At 34.1% G+C, this 17307-nt stretch overlaps 1 protein-coding gene across 3 annotated transcripts in view; it reads right to left on the reverse strand.

The window, feature by feature from the left end:
- Positions 1–17307, reverse strand: part of LOC140247704 (cadherin-9) — a 97102-nt gene that overhangs the window by 60518 nt on the left and 19277 nt on the right. For all 3 annotated transcript variants that reach the window (XM_072327571.1, XM_072327570.1, XM_072327569.1), the window contains exon 2: positions 5418–5732. In XM_072327571.1, the coding sequence (XP_072183672.1) occupies positions 5418–5648 (231 nt within the window). In that variant the 5' untranslated portion in view covers positions 5649–5732. The remainder of the gene's footprint in view (positions 1–5417; positions 5733–17307) is intronic.

Here is a 17307-nt window from a genome sequence, read left to right on the forward strand (position 1 = left end):
ATAATTTGGCCAAGGAGTATGGGACTCTTACTGTTTTGTAGCATGTGCTAGATGCAGCATTGTAAGAATGTTCACAGTGAATTCTTTCCTCATGTCAATTATGCTTCTGAATGGTTATAAGTCAGCAACATATAATTGTTTTCTTTGAAACATATCATAATGTTAAGTTAAAGGATGGTAAAGTAACACACTGTTTTTAACACCACTTAGGTGCTATACTGAATGCAACGATTTTTGAAAAGACAGTGTTAGGATGAATCTATAATGAACTGGAGGACACATTTGGAACACTTACAGTGCTTCTGTATGTTTTCTCATCTAAGAATAGGTGATTTATCAAACTGATTCTGTTGAAGGAAAATAACAAATGCTTTGAATAAATCTTTATGGATTAAATGCATATGTTGATTAGAGACAATTGAAAATACAAATTTTTATATTCTAAAGGCAACATCAAGATAGAATTCAACATATAGATAAAAAATATTTATACAATAAATCAAGATGGAGCTAAGTGGGTCATGCCTTCAGATCACAAGCTTTTTTTTTCACAGAAATCCCAGAGCAGAAACGAAGTATAGCCAAGGCTGTCACAACTTCACTGAGAGGACATGAACAACGATGGAGATAATAGTGAGAGTAAGGGCTTCATTGACTCATTTTTCTTTCTTTTCTATGACATTAAATAAGGAAAAGAAACAAACAGATACATATATAATGAGGCAATTGAGTGAGATTTAATTCTTAAGTCTGATGAATGTGGTAGCATAGCAAGACTTCCTGTGAGGTTATATGAAGTTCTTTTCATTTTTTTCTCTTTTCCTGTAACTCAGACTACAATAGTAAGCAAGTAACTTACAACAGTAAGTGCCTGAATACTTGCAAAGTAAGGGCAGACTGCAATTAATTAATGGTTGCATTCAAATAGATACTGCAACCAGCTTACCAAAAGTGAGCTCTCTTCATATTTTTCTTTATAATTTTTAATAAGACATGTAGGGAAATGTCATGAATCAAACCCATTTGTTAACTGGTGGTAGAGCAGAGATTTTTCATGAGTTTGCGTCCAATTAAAGTGGTTTTTATGACATGCAAAGCTCAGTTTGTTTACTTTTATAAAAGTTATTAAATGGGAGGTTATTCCCATTAGTTAATTTTGAGCAATGTTAGTTCTTTTTGATTTGCATTTCCCCCTTTAAATGAAAAATAAAAGTTCTTTTTCTTACGGGTGGTGTAAAAAATGTTGTTATTGTTCTCCTTCTTTTAGTTTTTGGGATAGATATACATTTTAAATGTTTTGTATTCTGTAGTTCAACATTGCTCTCACATAGCTTGCATGAAACTTCACAGATTACCTATCCTTCAACCACTTTTGAATAGCTAACTGCCTGTTCTATGCAGAAAAAGACTAGCTTTCATATGAAAACATAATTAAACGGTTTAATAAAAGGAAGAAAAAACTCATCTCTTGAAATCTTTTATACATATTTTTGCAAACCATAAAGAACTGTATTTTCCAAAACTGTTAATGATTTTGATTAGGTCTGTTTCTTCCCACCTGGGGATATTTCATAATGACTACAGTTAAAGATGTCGGTTATCTGACATTTTGCACATCTGAAGAACATTTATTGTGTATCAGTTAATTTATTTAGAAATAGGGGCAAATAAATTCAGTATTCGCTTTGGAAAGTAAATCTAATTATTCCTGAAAGGCTATCTGTTTTGAGACTCCATTTCATTTTATTGTCTTTTTCTTTAATTAATGGACATGATACAATCAACACTTTAATGTTCTTAAATTGCATGTCCATTTTCTTAAGTTTTTTCCTTGATAGATTTGTTTAGGTAGAATGAGTTGTACTGTTACCCTCACTGTATCCTGTGAAAATTTCTAATGTTTATGCTTTCACTAAGATATACAACATTAACACTAAGTGGCAGGTATCTTGAAATAGCATGAAAGTTTTTGTTTTAATTAATTAATTATTATTATTATTATTTTTAATCAAGACTGTAATACTGCTTATGCTACTATTCTATCTGACCGAACACTCCAGTTGCAAATTCTCCAGGGCAAAATTTATTTTCCTCTGTGTTTCTTGTACATGTAGTAACCACTGTTTTTTCTAGATGCTTCCTTAAATTAATTTTAAACAGAAAAGAATTAAAAGACATCATAAGCAATTCTTGCATTGTTTCAGGTATGAATAACAGGATGTATGAAATTTTAAGTCCTAATCACTTATCTTTCACATAGAGAAGCATTCAACAGTATGAGATGGATCATTTGAAGAAGGAAGAGGGAAAAAAAAGATGCATGACAGATATATGGTAGGTTCTCCTTGCTCCACTTTCTATAATATTCATAGGGTAATTCTTTTACATCTATGCTTGTGTCTAAAGGTGATCAATGATTCACCTCTGTTCTTTGAGTAATTTCCTTGCTACAGTTGTTCTAGCCATCAAATCTTTTGGTACCTGCTGAATGCTAATATCCTTTGCTAACAAAGCAGTGTTTTCTATTTCTGTTATGTGCAATGGACACACTTGCTGGTATCCATTTTATGTCACCTATCACCATTGCCACTGATTCTGTCCAAAAGCTACCTAGCAGTAACTGGGAACATAAGCTCTCCTTTAGCTATTCAGAATCCATTAAGACCCTGCTTCCTGCTTTAGCAGTCTCTGAGCTATCCACCAGCTTTGCAAGGACCTGGTTTTGTCATCTACTTTCTTAGTAGACCTAACCTCATATTGAGTTACTTCTTGTCATAGGGTGAAGCCTGTCTCTAAGCACCAATCAGATAAATGAGACCATGATTACAACTGTCAGCTTCAACTGCTTAGAGTACTCTTGTATGTGCAAGAAAGTAACAAAAACAAAAAACAAACAAACAAACAAACAAAAAGCCAAAACCAAACAACAAAACAAACAAACAAACAAACAAAAATCACAAAATCACAGAATTGTAGGGGTTGGAAGGGACCTCTAGAGATCATTGAGAGAGTTTTTTTGTTTTTTTGTTTTTTGTTTTTGTTTTGTTTTGTTTTGTTTTGTTTTGGAGCCTGCTTGGCTGCTGTGGCCTTTGGCTGCACACAATCTAATTTTAAAAAGGCAGTAAGTGGTTAAGATGTTAGCATTTCAGGTATCCAGGAGGGGCTACCTCCCAACCTCCAGGGATCTATGACAAGTTAGGGCTTAGTCCAAGGTAGAAGTGGATACATAGAAGCCAGACTGTGTGGATACAGAGGGGCCAGACTGTCAGCATGACTTGGATAGTCAAGTCGGTGGAGGGACTGTTTTGTGCCCTGTTCCCATGGGACTGGTCTAAACTCATCCAGAGGACTGACTGATGGGATTGAGAGGTGTCCGGAGGTCACAGAATTGCTCTTCATCTCCCCCCCAAAATGGATCCGTGATGTTTAATAAATTGTATAATAATATGCCATACTGAGAAATGTGTTATTTCGCCCCACTGCCAATAATGGAACACACAACAAAATGAAACATCAGCAAAATAACCTAACAAAAAACAAGCAGCAACATAATGAAGTAAAATTTATTGTAAAATTGAACTGTGAAGGGAAAACTAATTTATTGCTACTATTCCTATAATCCCTTAGATGTTTATTTTCTGATAAATTTTCTTAATTCATTTTATTTTATTTCTAGTGCAGCATTTATTATTCTGCCCTAGTAATCTGTCAGCCTGTGTATATCCATATTAAACAGGGTCTGGATAAGAATTCTTACTACCAGATAACCCCCATGGGTGGGAACAAAAGTGCTTTCTCTAGACAGCCTTTTTTGTTGTTGTTGTTGTTTTGTTTTGTTTTGTTTTGTTTTTTGCTAATTACTATCACTTTGAGCAGAAGAATACTAACCTGAGATTTAAGTCTTTTCTGGAGATAATCTTCAAAAAGTTAAAAAGTTTACCTATTTGCTCATTCTAGCAGCTCTCTTTAGGAGCTGCTGTGTATGCCACCTAGTAGGGTAAATGTGATCTAATTCAAATATAATAGCTGCGTTTTTAAGCCACTAAGGACAGTCATGACCATTTTGTTATGACATGAAGTGCACTAAAGTGAATCATATGGATTACAGTACTCCAATCCAATGCCATCTCTTTGAAACACAGGTTGATGTCTGTGGTGATTTCTGTTAGAAAATCACTAATGCTGCCCCTCCTCAGGGCCTCCATACAAGATTTTGTGGAGAAATGTAAAAAATCTCAACATGCTCTCTAAATTGTAATAAATACATCATCTCAGATATTTATACTGCTTTATGGACATGCTTTCTTTCTTGAACTCAGCTATGTCAATAAGCTCCAATGGCTTTTAGTTAGTTTGGAATGATTGCAGAGTAAATTAGCACCTGATTCAATATACCAATATATACTTACATTAGGTAATTTTCCTTGTGTGAAACAAAGATATAGATAACAGTCTTTAGGTAAGCTTAATTTATTTGAGATTTAGAATGAATAGATAATCTGAAGTCCATTCATCTATAGTAGTGTGTACAGAGCAATAACCTCTTACATTTGCTATTTACTTGTCCTCTGCAAGAAACTTCTATGTTAACAAGAAATATTTATTTGAGTTGAGGTAGAACTTCTATGGAGATCTGTATTATTTTGCAACTTATTTGTAAGCTTATTCTGTAATGTACTTCCAACTGATATATTATTTTATAAATTACACAATCAGATTACCCTTTATTTAAGATCCATTCACTTATACCACATCTTACTATGTTTTTCACTGATAAATATATCTAGCAATAGGATTATTTGGAATTATCTTATTTCTACTTACTACAACTGAATGATGTGAGTATAGTGTTAGTATAAGTGGGGTCAGAATCAAGTTCATAGTTATAATTATAGTTGGCTTCTCTGACATTTCTCTCATAATAAAGCTTGCTTTCCAGATGATCGTACCTCACATGGTTAGAGGTGCTAACAAATGTTCAAAAACAATTTGCAGTCTTTTAATTAAAAATGTCTCAATCCACATGGTAGTTAGGCACCAGAAAATATGACAGCTGCGTGACAACCCTTGCTAAGTGAGAGCACTATGAATGAATGACAGAAGTTGGAATTAACATTTATTATTTAGTACTGTTTTAAGATGAACATTTCCTTAGTTTGCAAGTCATTCTGGGTGGTTACTCTAAGTTAATATCAAGATTGTACAATTACGCCAGAACACAAGGCAGATCTGTTGATAGTGGACACCACAAAGGACTAGAAATATGGAAGCCCTTGAGCTGTGTTGTATCAGGAAAAATAGAACTTTGGAGAGCTAGAATTCAGAACACTGCACCATAAAAAGCAAAGAGGGGGAAGAGAAATACCAAGGTTGTCACATGCACCACCTGTAAAGAATCCCTTAAACACGGGACTTACCTTACCCACGTATTGAGTATCTGGACCTGTGTACTCTTCCAGCAAGAAAAATTGATTCCACATCCATCCACGCTTAGTACGATGCAGTGTTTTTCCATCATTCTCTGACAGTCTTGTTATCCTTTCACTGTGTGCGTGCTTGTTAGTCCTTTTTTGTGATGGCATCATATGAATAGCATGAAGCATAGAGCTCCAAAGCAAAACTGTCAAGAAGGAATAAGCCCTCATCATTTACAGAGATGCTATTAGACTCCACTTCTGTAACAATTCACCAGACAAAATTTTGAAATGTTATATTCCTCTTGGAAATAGGACCTAGGGAATGGAGAAAAATATTTGAGTAAATTGCAGTCTACCAGTAGCCCATTGATCAAGGCAACAACTCATGCAAATTACATAAAACTGTATGAATAAAAGGTAGTTGTGTATTTGAACCATCTCTTGAGACAATTACATACAAGAATTAGAGTTTAAATTCAAGTCCTTTGATGCTTCATCCTCTTCCATTTCACCTTCTCATACTATAGATAGATAGACAGTAATTTAAGACATTACTGGAGTAAAACGCCTTTTGGTCAGAAAAATTTAGCTACCAGTTGCTTCTTCAAACCTTAAAAAAAAAACTCATGTAGTAAGAAAACTTGTAATCTAATCTCTTCCACCATGGTCTGATGGAATTCTCTCTTATTATATACAAGTCTGAATTTTCTCTTATTTCATAAACAGGAATTCTCCCTATTGCTTAATGTCTAGAGAATACACTTCAGTTTCTGCACAAAGGAGCTCATGATAGAAAATTAAATTTAAAGACAATAGGCTTCTTTGCAAAAAAGCTAGTTAGAAAAGTTTGTTTTCATCTGCATTTACAAAACTCAACTTTTGGGTCAGAATCCTGCATACAAAACTCAACTTTTCGGTCAGAATCCTGCATGTACCATGTATTTATTTTTTCTTTTGGAAACAAATGGGAAATTTCATGACATAGAATACTGATATTATTAATTCTCACATAGATACTGATATTTCTGTAGAAGTTTGTAAATACAGCTTAATCAAAATCTTTTTTTGTTTGTTTGTTTGTTGTTTTTTCCTTACTGTTTTGTTTTTAGTTCTTGTTTGAAATGGAATAGCCTTGATTAGGCAGTGCAAATGAGATTCCTGATATCACAGTCTCTTTGATAACCTGAGGCACCAGAAAAAACAGCTTTATTTTTCGGATATCCTTACCTGAGCTGTGATGTGTATTACAGGAAATCTAGTTAAAAAGCTCAGCACCTAAGGTAAAGGTTAAAACGGGAATCTAGTTCATGGACAGAGATAGTGACAAGAAAACACAACACCCAGAAATTTTAGAATACTGAAATTCTAAAATTTGCCAAAATGTATACACTCATTTTCTTTCAAAACTCTACTTTAACTGAAGCTACCTTTACTTAAAAAAAAAAAAAAAAAAAAAAAAGGGGGGGGGGATGGAGATTTTTTTTATTATTATTATTATTTTTAAATGGGAATTTATGGAAATCGGGTGTTTGGTTTTTGTTTTGTTTTGTTTTGTTTTGTTTTTTAATGAAAATTTTCTATCAGTTTAGAGCCAAAGTTACTTAACAAGAAAACATTCAATGAATAATATTCTAAATGCTTTAATGATTTCATAGATAAAGTTGTGCCCTGGTGTGGAGTTCTCTGTAAAATTGTGATATTCTTTGTGGTCTCAGGATCTTAAATGCCAATTTGAAAGAAAGATCAAAGTCTTAGAATTTTGGTAACTTCAAACAGATTTATCTGAGCAAGAAGTGAGAGCTTAGAATATTTATCACTCTCTAATATCATGTTCAAAATCAAACAACAAAAAAAAATCAATTTAATAGGTGTCAAATTTATGCAGAAGATAATGGATACAATACAGGAAAACTTTTACTTTATTTTGCTTTGTTTTAATTGAAGAATCAGAGAGCAAAGTAAATTCTATTTACATAAAATCCCACACATGCATCCTGTATGTACATCTTGGCACACATTATTGGGTATGTTTTCTTTGAATTCTGTAGGTACACTCAAAATCTTGTTTCTATCTTTTATTGTCCAATATGTTCCTTTTGAGTATGCAAGGACAATAGGGAACTCTCCTGTGGCTAATTTAATGTCTGTAATTTTTGATATTGTGAAATAGTTCACTTTAGACACATTACGATTGCCTTGTTCCATGCTTATTCCACAAAGATCAAAAGACAAAGATCAAAACAAACCAACAAATAATAATAATAATAACAAAAGAAACAAAAATACATGACAATATTAAGTTCAATCTTTTATCCTGATTTTAAATGCCTAAATTTAGTTATTCTAATCCCCTGTATAAGTGTAGTACATAAAACATGGTTGTTTGAATCACCAAATACACCACCCATCAGAAGCAGATTTCAGGGCCTCTTCAGACTCTGCAAGTGTATGCTTGAGGTATTATACAATAGCAGTAAAGAGCAACAGCAGCTAATTTGAAAATACTCTATATGATGAGCTGATATACTGGTTTGTAAAATGACTCTCAAATTTCCTGTCTTAACCTTGGAAACCTTCTTTGATTTGTCTTGAGACAGTGCTTACTCTTTCAGGGCTTTGTTATATGATTTATTTGTTAGATTGCAGTTCAAGGATTCATATTACATACATTCTGAAATACAAAAAGTGCAAATATTCATATTGATCAAATTTTGAATTTGATTGCTTTTGCTTTGGATTTGAATGATATGCTGAAACTTAAATAAATATTATGGCTTTATATCCTTATAGTCATTACTGATAAATCTCTCTAAGTTCTTGGAGTTCATTAGGTCTTCTACATTAAAAAATAATAAAGTAAACTTCTGAAAACTACCTAAGTATTTGGCAAAAATTTAATACATAGTTAACCTAAAAAGCAAAAAATCCTACAATATATATTTTACAAAACTCTGAAGTATTGGAAAACTACAGTGAAGCATATGCCATTGAAGAGCATAAAACATATTTCTTCCTCTGAAGTCATTAGTCACTATTCGAAACTAGAAAAATTTAACACTCCAATGATCTAGATTGGTTTATTGTTAATCTTTTATTTATTATTTATTTATTATTTTTTTAACAGTACTGGGGGAAAGATTGTGAACATCAATATATGAGGGCTGCTCTGAAAGTAATGCCTTCTATTTTATTACAGCCACAATATTAGAGATAGATATTGGTGTTATGGCAGTAGAGGTTGAATCTCCCCACCAAGATCTATTATATTTTATTGCTTTTATTGCATATTATGGCAGATGGGTGTTACAAAGAACTCCTCCATGTGGAAAAAAAATGGCACCCACTGACATTCATCAACATTTCCTGAATGTTTGTGTCTGTGGATGTGAGCACAGCGATGTAGTAGGTGGTGTATTTCAGCAGTGATGATAGAGACTGGCTCACCTCTGCTGGTGCAGAGTTTTACAGTTCTGAAGCATGTAGACTCTTGCTTACTACTGGAGAATATGGCAGTGACTATGTTGAAAAATAAAGCATTTATTAACTGGGAATTTTCTCTATTAAATAATGTTATTATACTCTTTGTATTTGTTTTACTTTTCATGGAAATAAATCAAAGGCACTATTTTCAGAGTAGCCTGTATTTTCAAGTAGTCATTTGGAGATATGTGATTGCATGTTTAATTGTGTCATAGTCTCAAACAGAAATAACATAGAAAAATTCAGTTGTTTCATTTTTGCTATTTCAAAATGAAACATTTAATTTCCTCAAATTCTCCATCCAAAATCAACGTGCCATACCCATTCAAATGCATTAGATTTATATGCTACTCTTTTCATTGTACTCAAAGGAATACTTCAATGTGGCCGTTGATTTATGCATTTTGTCTCAGCCAGCTCTTCAGGTGAGTCAGGAGGTACATTTGAAAAGTTCAGTAGGTGTATTGTTATGCTGAAATGAGAATTTTCTGGTGTAATCTGAAAGAGTAGATGCCCAAGGGACCACAATTTGCAGTGCATAGGTACTCTAAATACACTATACAGAATTATTTATTTGCAAATACCGGACTTATGACAAGGTATTTCTTCCCGAAGTAATGTCGGTTCCCGTACTTCGATGTGGTTTTCTGTGTAGTGCTGCCCTCTACTGATTACCTCGCTAATTAACAGAAGGACTGACTGCTCATCAAGTACAACGAAAGTCTGATTTTGAAATGACTAACAAATACATAAATAAATAAAGACCGTTCTTTCCCATAGTAGGATGTTCTGGCTGTAAAGAGAGATTCTGGATCTGCTAAACATTACAGCAATTGCAGTTCTTCTAAGAGGAGAAAATATGTCTGAAACCAGAGAGCAGAATTTTAATAGTTTTTGTTCTTGGTAACTGGTTGAAATTATATGCACAATCTTTATTGCTTCACTTCTGCTCCTACTTTTTACACAATACTACAGTTAATTTACTGTTCATGTTAAATAGTGATTATTTATTTATTTATTTATTTATTTGCATATACATTGGAAACTTCCTTGAGATGAGCTATTCCCTTTGCTAAACATTTTTAATGCCTTAGATTGTGGAGAAAATCAGTCTTTCCTCACTCAGCAAACCAGAGCATCTGAGTGGATGTGATTTTTACATTTTGAGGGACCCATGGTGACTACCTGGAATCATTACAGTCTCTCTCTTCTTGCAGGAAGAATTCTGATATCAGAATCCTACAAGAGTTTCAGATAAATGAATTATGTCTGTGTAAAAGATTCTCCTGAGAACATTAGCAACAGAAGAAAAAAAAAAAAAAAAAGTATATTTTAAAGTCCTTTTGAAAGTAAAATATTCTATTTAGATTCTTCAGGTGTAGTGTGCAATAAGCCCTGCTGGGATCAATAGCAAGGATTTGTTAGCAATGATGACAATTTAAATGTTTCTATAGCAATTGCCATTGTAATGTTTTTAATTAGCGCAACACAGTCGCTCACAAGCATGACATGAAGAAAGGCTAACCTTCAACAACTTGATAATGTATCCCACATCAGTTTATTTCATTTGCTAATAGTGAAGCAAAAAATTGTTTTTATAGACATGGGCTGCAGTGCTCATTTATATCCAAAAATAGCAGAATAAACTGCAGCAGAAGCACTTTGTATTGCTCTTACCAGATTTTAAATAGAAGGGATGCAACTGTGTTCACAATGATCCATACAATCTGTAAAACTAAGATACGTACTTAGAATATATCAAGTGTGAAACTTCTGTAGCCTGTATGTGTTGTAGTATCTTCATTAACTTTGGCTACATTTCTTCTGCAAACAAAACATCTGAACATAAGAGATTGCTCTGAAAGTAATGCCTCGTTTTATTTCCATGGAAACTACAGAAGATACAAATAGTATAATAATACTATTTGATAGAGCAAATTCTCAGCAAATAAAGCATACTTTTCAACATAGTCACCACCTTTAGTTATACATTTTTGCCACTGATAAATAAGAACCTGCATGCTGTACTTGTGTAAATCTGCATGGCTGTAAGGAACATGACATTGTCATCACTACTGAAATGCACTCACCACCTATTATGCTCACTGTTTGGCCTCCATAAATGTTCAGTAAGCATCAGTGAAAGCCAGTGGGTGCTATTTTTTCATTGTAGAGGAATTCATTGACACACCTCTGCTTCATACACATTGCCATATCAGACACCATTCTGTCAGACTGTCCCTCTACTGTCATCTGTTACACAGCAATAAAATGTAACAGAATATTGTCAGGGAGGTTCAACCTCTGCTGCCATACCACCAGCATCTGCCTCTGATGCCGTGGGCTGATATAATAAAGGAGGAGGTATTACTTTCAGAATAGCCCTCACAACTTTAATCTATGGAGTCTGAATACCAAAAGCAGTGAACCTGTACTAACACAGGCCACACTATAAACTGCACATGGCCAGCAATTATATTGAGACTTACCTAGAGGGCTAGATCTGTGCCACTTCTGTTTCAGTTATATTTCTTTCCTGACTAACTAAAGACTGACGAGGTATGTGTGTGCATGTCTCCTTCCAAATGCTGGAGTCAAATGATTTCTGATTCCAATTATCCTAGATAAATGAATAGACTCTGGATTCATCAGTAATAATTAACTTCTAAAAAACATCTTCCTAATTTTTCTCTTTTTTTCTCTTCATAAGTAAAGGTAGGGTTGGGTGCAGCACTGGAAAAAATCAGTGTGCATCTTCACTATAACCACCTGCTGCTGCACCTCGGAGAACAAAGAAAGGTGTTTTCATTTATTTCTAGGAGGACTGAAGTATGTCATGAGGGATCTCAAACACAGAAGGGACAGATCCTGGAGTGATGAACACTCATTTTTTGGAACACTTAGATCCCACTCAGAAACGACAGCTAAAGTAAAAAACAAAAACAAAAGCAAAAACTTTGCTACTCTGCAGCTCCCACTGCAAACCTTTTTGGAGCAGAATTTCAGAACAGCTTCCCAGCAGAAAACTTTTCCAGAAAACTGCTCAAGATAGTTGTTTATGCCTGGAACACTGTTTCCTGAGCTATGTTTATCAGGGAGTCACATGAAGATAAATAAAGTTTTAGAGAATATCAATTGATAACAATTTATATTGGAATAACTGAATTAACACCTGTTGGTAAGTGAATATATGGTTTATCCATGCATCCTTAGAAATGTTTATCTGTCTTTTCCCAGCCTCTTGGGAACATACCTTGGATATTCTAGACCAAATTCAACCAGGGCTTGAGTCAACCTCCATATCACACAGTGAGAAAATTCTAGTACCACGAGTGGATGAGCCTGGCTGGAGAAAGTGTTGATTTGTGTTTGCACAGTCCCCACTGTCAGAGTCTCAGCAGACACAGCTGTGTTTTAAGCAACTCTCCCTGGGCAGTGAAATACGATCTGCCCTTCTCTTCTGGGATGGAAATGAAACACTGCCTGGCCTCTTTCTCCCCACCCATACTCCTGTCAGTTAGTGAATGAAACTTGCTGCACTTCTGACCCATCCTGTATAAGGGTCTCTTACTTATAAACAATGGTATTCAGTCAGGCTGAAAAAAGACTTTAAAACCTATACTCCTGAGGCAGCAGCTCACTGGGATTTCAAAAGCAAAATATGAGTTTTCACGTTAAAAATAAAAAAATAGAAGACTCTTTTTCTCCTATAATGATCATTTCTACAGGACCTGCTTTTCATCAACCCAATGGAACCTAAGAAATATAACACTTGCAAACCCTTTACACAAGGCCTTTTGAAGATCTTCCTTTGATCTTTAGTATTGATTTTTCTCCACAGGGAACACATTTTACTCTTATCATATAATGAAACTGCATTATATGTTTTTATATCACACCTTATTTACAAATACAACAACACATTCATGGTTTTTAAAGAATAGCCTTCAGAAACAGGAGAAAAAATAAATAGTCATCAAAGCAAAACTCTTCTTTTTGCTTCCCCTTTGGAATTGCCTATTTTTTGACACGACAAGTCCTTTCATTCGTAAACCAGTTGTCTGTGCTTTAATATTGATACCTTTCACCATTTAAAGCTTTTTTTTTTTTTTTTTTTTCTCCATAATCAGCTTAGACGTCTGTCTGCCTGACACAAAATTGAGAAATATCTGGAGGTGTAAGCCCCTTTTTTTCTAGACACATTGATTCAAATCAGACTTCCTGCATTAAGCAGATGAGGTTCACCTATGGTAGCATGGTTAATGATGGGACGAACTTACCAGTAATCCTGATAACTGAGACTACATGCTTTTGTCAAATGCCTCTTTCTTGCAGCTTGTTACGCAGCTCTCTGCTCCAGTCACACAGCTAGGTCCTAATGAAGCGTTCTGAGATTCTATGTCAGATGCCTCCTACCACTTCTTAGCTCCTCAGCATAGCATGCAGCAGGATAAGAACTTGCGACATTTTCCAAATCTGCAGCTTGTATAATAGCCCAAGAGGCTGTAATAAGGCAGAATTTCTTGGAATACAGACATTTTCAAGATAGTACCTCAAATAAAATTTTAAAATACTAATTTTTTTTTTTTATTATTTTTTTATTTTTTTTAGTTTATGTATATTTGAGTCATTAGGAATTGTTCATATAGGGAAGGATAGTGAAAACCAGATGCAGTTATTTCCTGCAAGGAGATATATATTCACTTATGTGAACTGGGAACTAAAAAAGAAAAAAAAAAAAAGCTGCTGACCAGTTAAGGGTAGTTAGCAGATTTGGAGTGGTAATTGCAGCCTGTTGTTGTGTCTTCCTTCCCAAACAAATGAAGCAGCTGCTGAATGCTGTCATTTATCGGAGCTCAGACCCCTTTCTACACTTCTGCTGTCTCCAAGGGAATGCAAAATCAAGAAAAGTATAATTATTTGAGACTTTGTGCACAGAAATAATGCATAGATTTAACATTACTTTTGCCATTTATTATCTCAATCTGAAAGGAGCCTGACACAGTTGAGATTTGAAACTGGATTTTCAAAACAAGTAGTCTACAGTATCCACAAGTGTTATTTCTACCACTTAAGCAAGTAAGACTGATCTCAGAAGCATTAAGTATTATGACTTCTCTATGTCTGAATCTCATTCTTAAAAAAACTATCCACCATATCCCCAAAAAGAAACAGAATCCCTTTTCCCTCACATCTCATTTGATACCATTAATAATAGAAAAATATAAAACATGAGTAAATTCTTAGCAGGTGTAATAAGATATTACTTATGCTCCTAGCATCCTGACAGTCCAAGATCTTTTCAAGAAGTATGATGGACATCCATGATAGTATAAAAACAGAGAGAAATATATATAATGTTTTTGTTGTGTTTTTTTTTTTTTTCTTAATTTTCCTGGTATCCAGATATTAGGTATTTAGTAATTCCAATAAATAGACTTTATCACTACTTTCTGCACCTCTGCTTTGAATTTATGTAAGCTCCTAAGAGCCACAACATTGTACAGCAAGAATAGCAGTTCAATAATCTATTGTAAGATGAACCAAGTCCTTTTAGTTTGATTTTAAACAAGGTGCATGATAGCTTCATTATACAACTAGACCTATGTTGTAGGCCGTGATGAATAGTCATTTGCTCTTCATTGTCTTTGCCATTGATGAGTATATCAACATGTATCAAATTCTCCCTCAGTCGTCTCTTTTCCAAGATGAAAAGTTTGGGAATGCTGGTTTGATCATTCCTTGTTGGGAAGCCATGCCATACATCTTATTGCGCCTTTAACCCTTCCCTGAATTTCTTTATATTTTATGTTAAGCCGTTTGAGATGGGAAAGTTTTATTTATTGCAATATTCAATGTGGAGAAGCTTCAGGAATATAGGGACAGTAAATCACATTCTTTATGTAGTATTGTTTGTTTATTTTGATTGCTGAGGAGGTCTGTTATTATCTATCACTTGGGCATTAATCCCAGATGAGAATAGTCAGGCTGTTATTTTAAGTGTAAAATCTGGGGGTTAGTATATGTGTCTTTATGTAACTTCATAATTTTATCACAAATTCATCATCCATTATTTTAGCATTCAGTCTCTGTACTGCACAGGCAGCAACTTTACTGAAAAACTACTATAGTTATTAAATTGTCAGTTAAAGACCAGATGATGTAGCAAAGCTGGAACGTTTACTTTGTCCATGTCATCTACAAGAAATCAGTCTTGGTTGCCATACAGAGCTATGAGTTTTCTTGGGGACTGTCTGTTATTACAGCCAAAGTTATTTTAGGGAGGTACTGTGAAAACAGTGAAATGGCATGGACAATTGCATTACAGAAGTTGATATCCTTGTCATGTGAAATATATTAGCATAGTCACATTTTGTGAACCTTTGCAAAGTCTCTTCATCTTTATTACACTGAATGTTGCAAAATTTTTCACCTTGATATTTGAACCTGTTTTCGGTTTATTTACATGCTGAGTAGTGCTGGCTCCAGTACAGATCCCTGTGGAACAACTCAGCAGAACTTATTTTGGTGTGAAAACCAATTATTTACTTCTTCCTGCTGGTTCTCGTCATTTAATCAATTACTAATACATGCAAGGGCCTTCACTTCCAGCTCATGGATTCTTAAGCTCCTTTGGTGAGCGACCCAGTCAAAGCCTACTAGGAGCCGAACAGGAACATATCAAAGAGATCAGTTATCCACACACTTGATAATACTTTTGGAGAACTGCAATAGCTCTGAGAAGCCAGACTACACTTTCCACTGACTTTTCAGTACTACATCATGTTCAGCAGCTATATGCTTTGTAAGAGTTGCTGTTAGTTTCTCCATCAGACTTTGTCCTTGATAGAACTTAGACTGCTTTTTAAAAGTGGGCACTGTATTTGACATACTGAAATCCTCAAGAGTCAGGGAAGAAGTCATATAAGATTATAGGGAATAGTGTTAGTCACAAGCAAGGAACTGCTGGTAGAAGTTATCCACAAAATTCATAGGCTGAAATCCCTTCCTGATATTTGTTTTGTTTTGTAAAGGTTTGTGCAATTTCCAAAGAAATAGTAGCCTAAATGTCATCAACAAAATTTCTTACTGTGCTTGATTCTTACAGACAGTACCAAACAGCCCATCAAGAACTCTGATAAAAACTCACAGTTTGGCTTCTGTTTTCAATTTAATATGGATATTTTGATTACATCAAGTTTTAAAGCACACTGAGGAAAAAAAAAGTCTGTCTAAAATGAATCTATTCATCTCCTTCCTTGCCCTCCCCTTCACTTCCCTTCTCTGGAAAATAAATAAATAAATAAATAATCCATAATTTCAGGATTCACAGTAGTATCTCTTGAATTTGACCATTTGTGCAAATTTGTTCCACAGTTTATGTGTGATTTGACGTTGCTATAATGATAGGGAATTCTAGAAGATCACACACTCATCTAGATATGGGTATAAAATAGGGGAAAATGTCATCTGCACATGCATTTAATCACTTAATTGTGTTCCAATGAGGCATCGTTTGTTAATGAAAATACCAACTGTTTTACTATTTAGTTCCTTTGTTTCTGGCAGTCAGAGAGAAGTAGCTAGTTTATATCAGTTAGCTTTCAAATGATGTGATATGTTTCTTTTGGTAAATTTGGAACCATATTTGAGAGTTAAACAGTCTGTATCCTATTATGAATTTCCAGAATGTGCAGATTTTCTTGTGATTTATTTGGATTAATTCAAAACACACACGGTACTTTTCAGATAATATTCTAGAATTACTCTCTACATCTTCCTGCCTTTTTCATTGAAACTTGGTACAATATAACAGATGAAATATTGAATAAGATTCCAGTTTCTGAGAAGGGAAAAATAAAAATAAAAAATAAAATTAAGTATGTCTGAAAACAGTTGAAATAGCAAAGCATATGAAAATGTAGAGTTATGTCATCCATTCTAGTAAAGATGCTTTGCCTCAAATGTCAGGATAACATCAATCATTAAAATTCATTTATCTTACAAACTTAAAATATCTACATCTTTCTCCATTCTTCCTCACATTTTTAAAAGATGAAAGAAGAGAATATAAGAGAGTATGAGTGAACTTACAGCCATGTATCATACTGTTACAACAATTATAGCTTCATAGAAAACAAATTAGCACAAATTTATATTAGGAAAAAAGCGCAGAGGTGACTTTCAGGGTTGTGTATGTTGGGTCAGTTTTCTCTCTACTACTTTACTACTAATATATTATTTGCAATACAAACAAAGTTATGTTACCTACAAATGAATTTTGTCCCATTTTTTTTATCTTTGAAAACATCACAACAGCAAATTTTGATGCCACTTTATAGTAGGACTGTTAGTGCATAGCAGCAGCTAATGAAATATTTTAATTGATATTCTCAACAATGTTAGATTA

Source organism: Excalfactoria chinensis, chromosome 2, assembly GCF_039878825.1.
Source record: "Excalfactoria chinensis isolate bCotChi1 chromosome 2, bCotChi1.hap2, whole genome shotgun sequence".
Lineage (NCBI taxonomy): Eukaryota > Metazoa > Chordata > Aves > Galliformes > Phasianidae > Excalfactoria > Excalfactoria chinensis.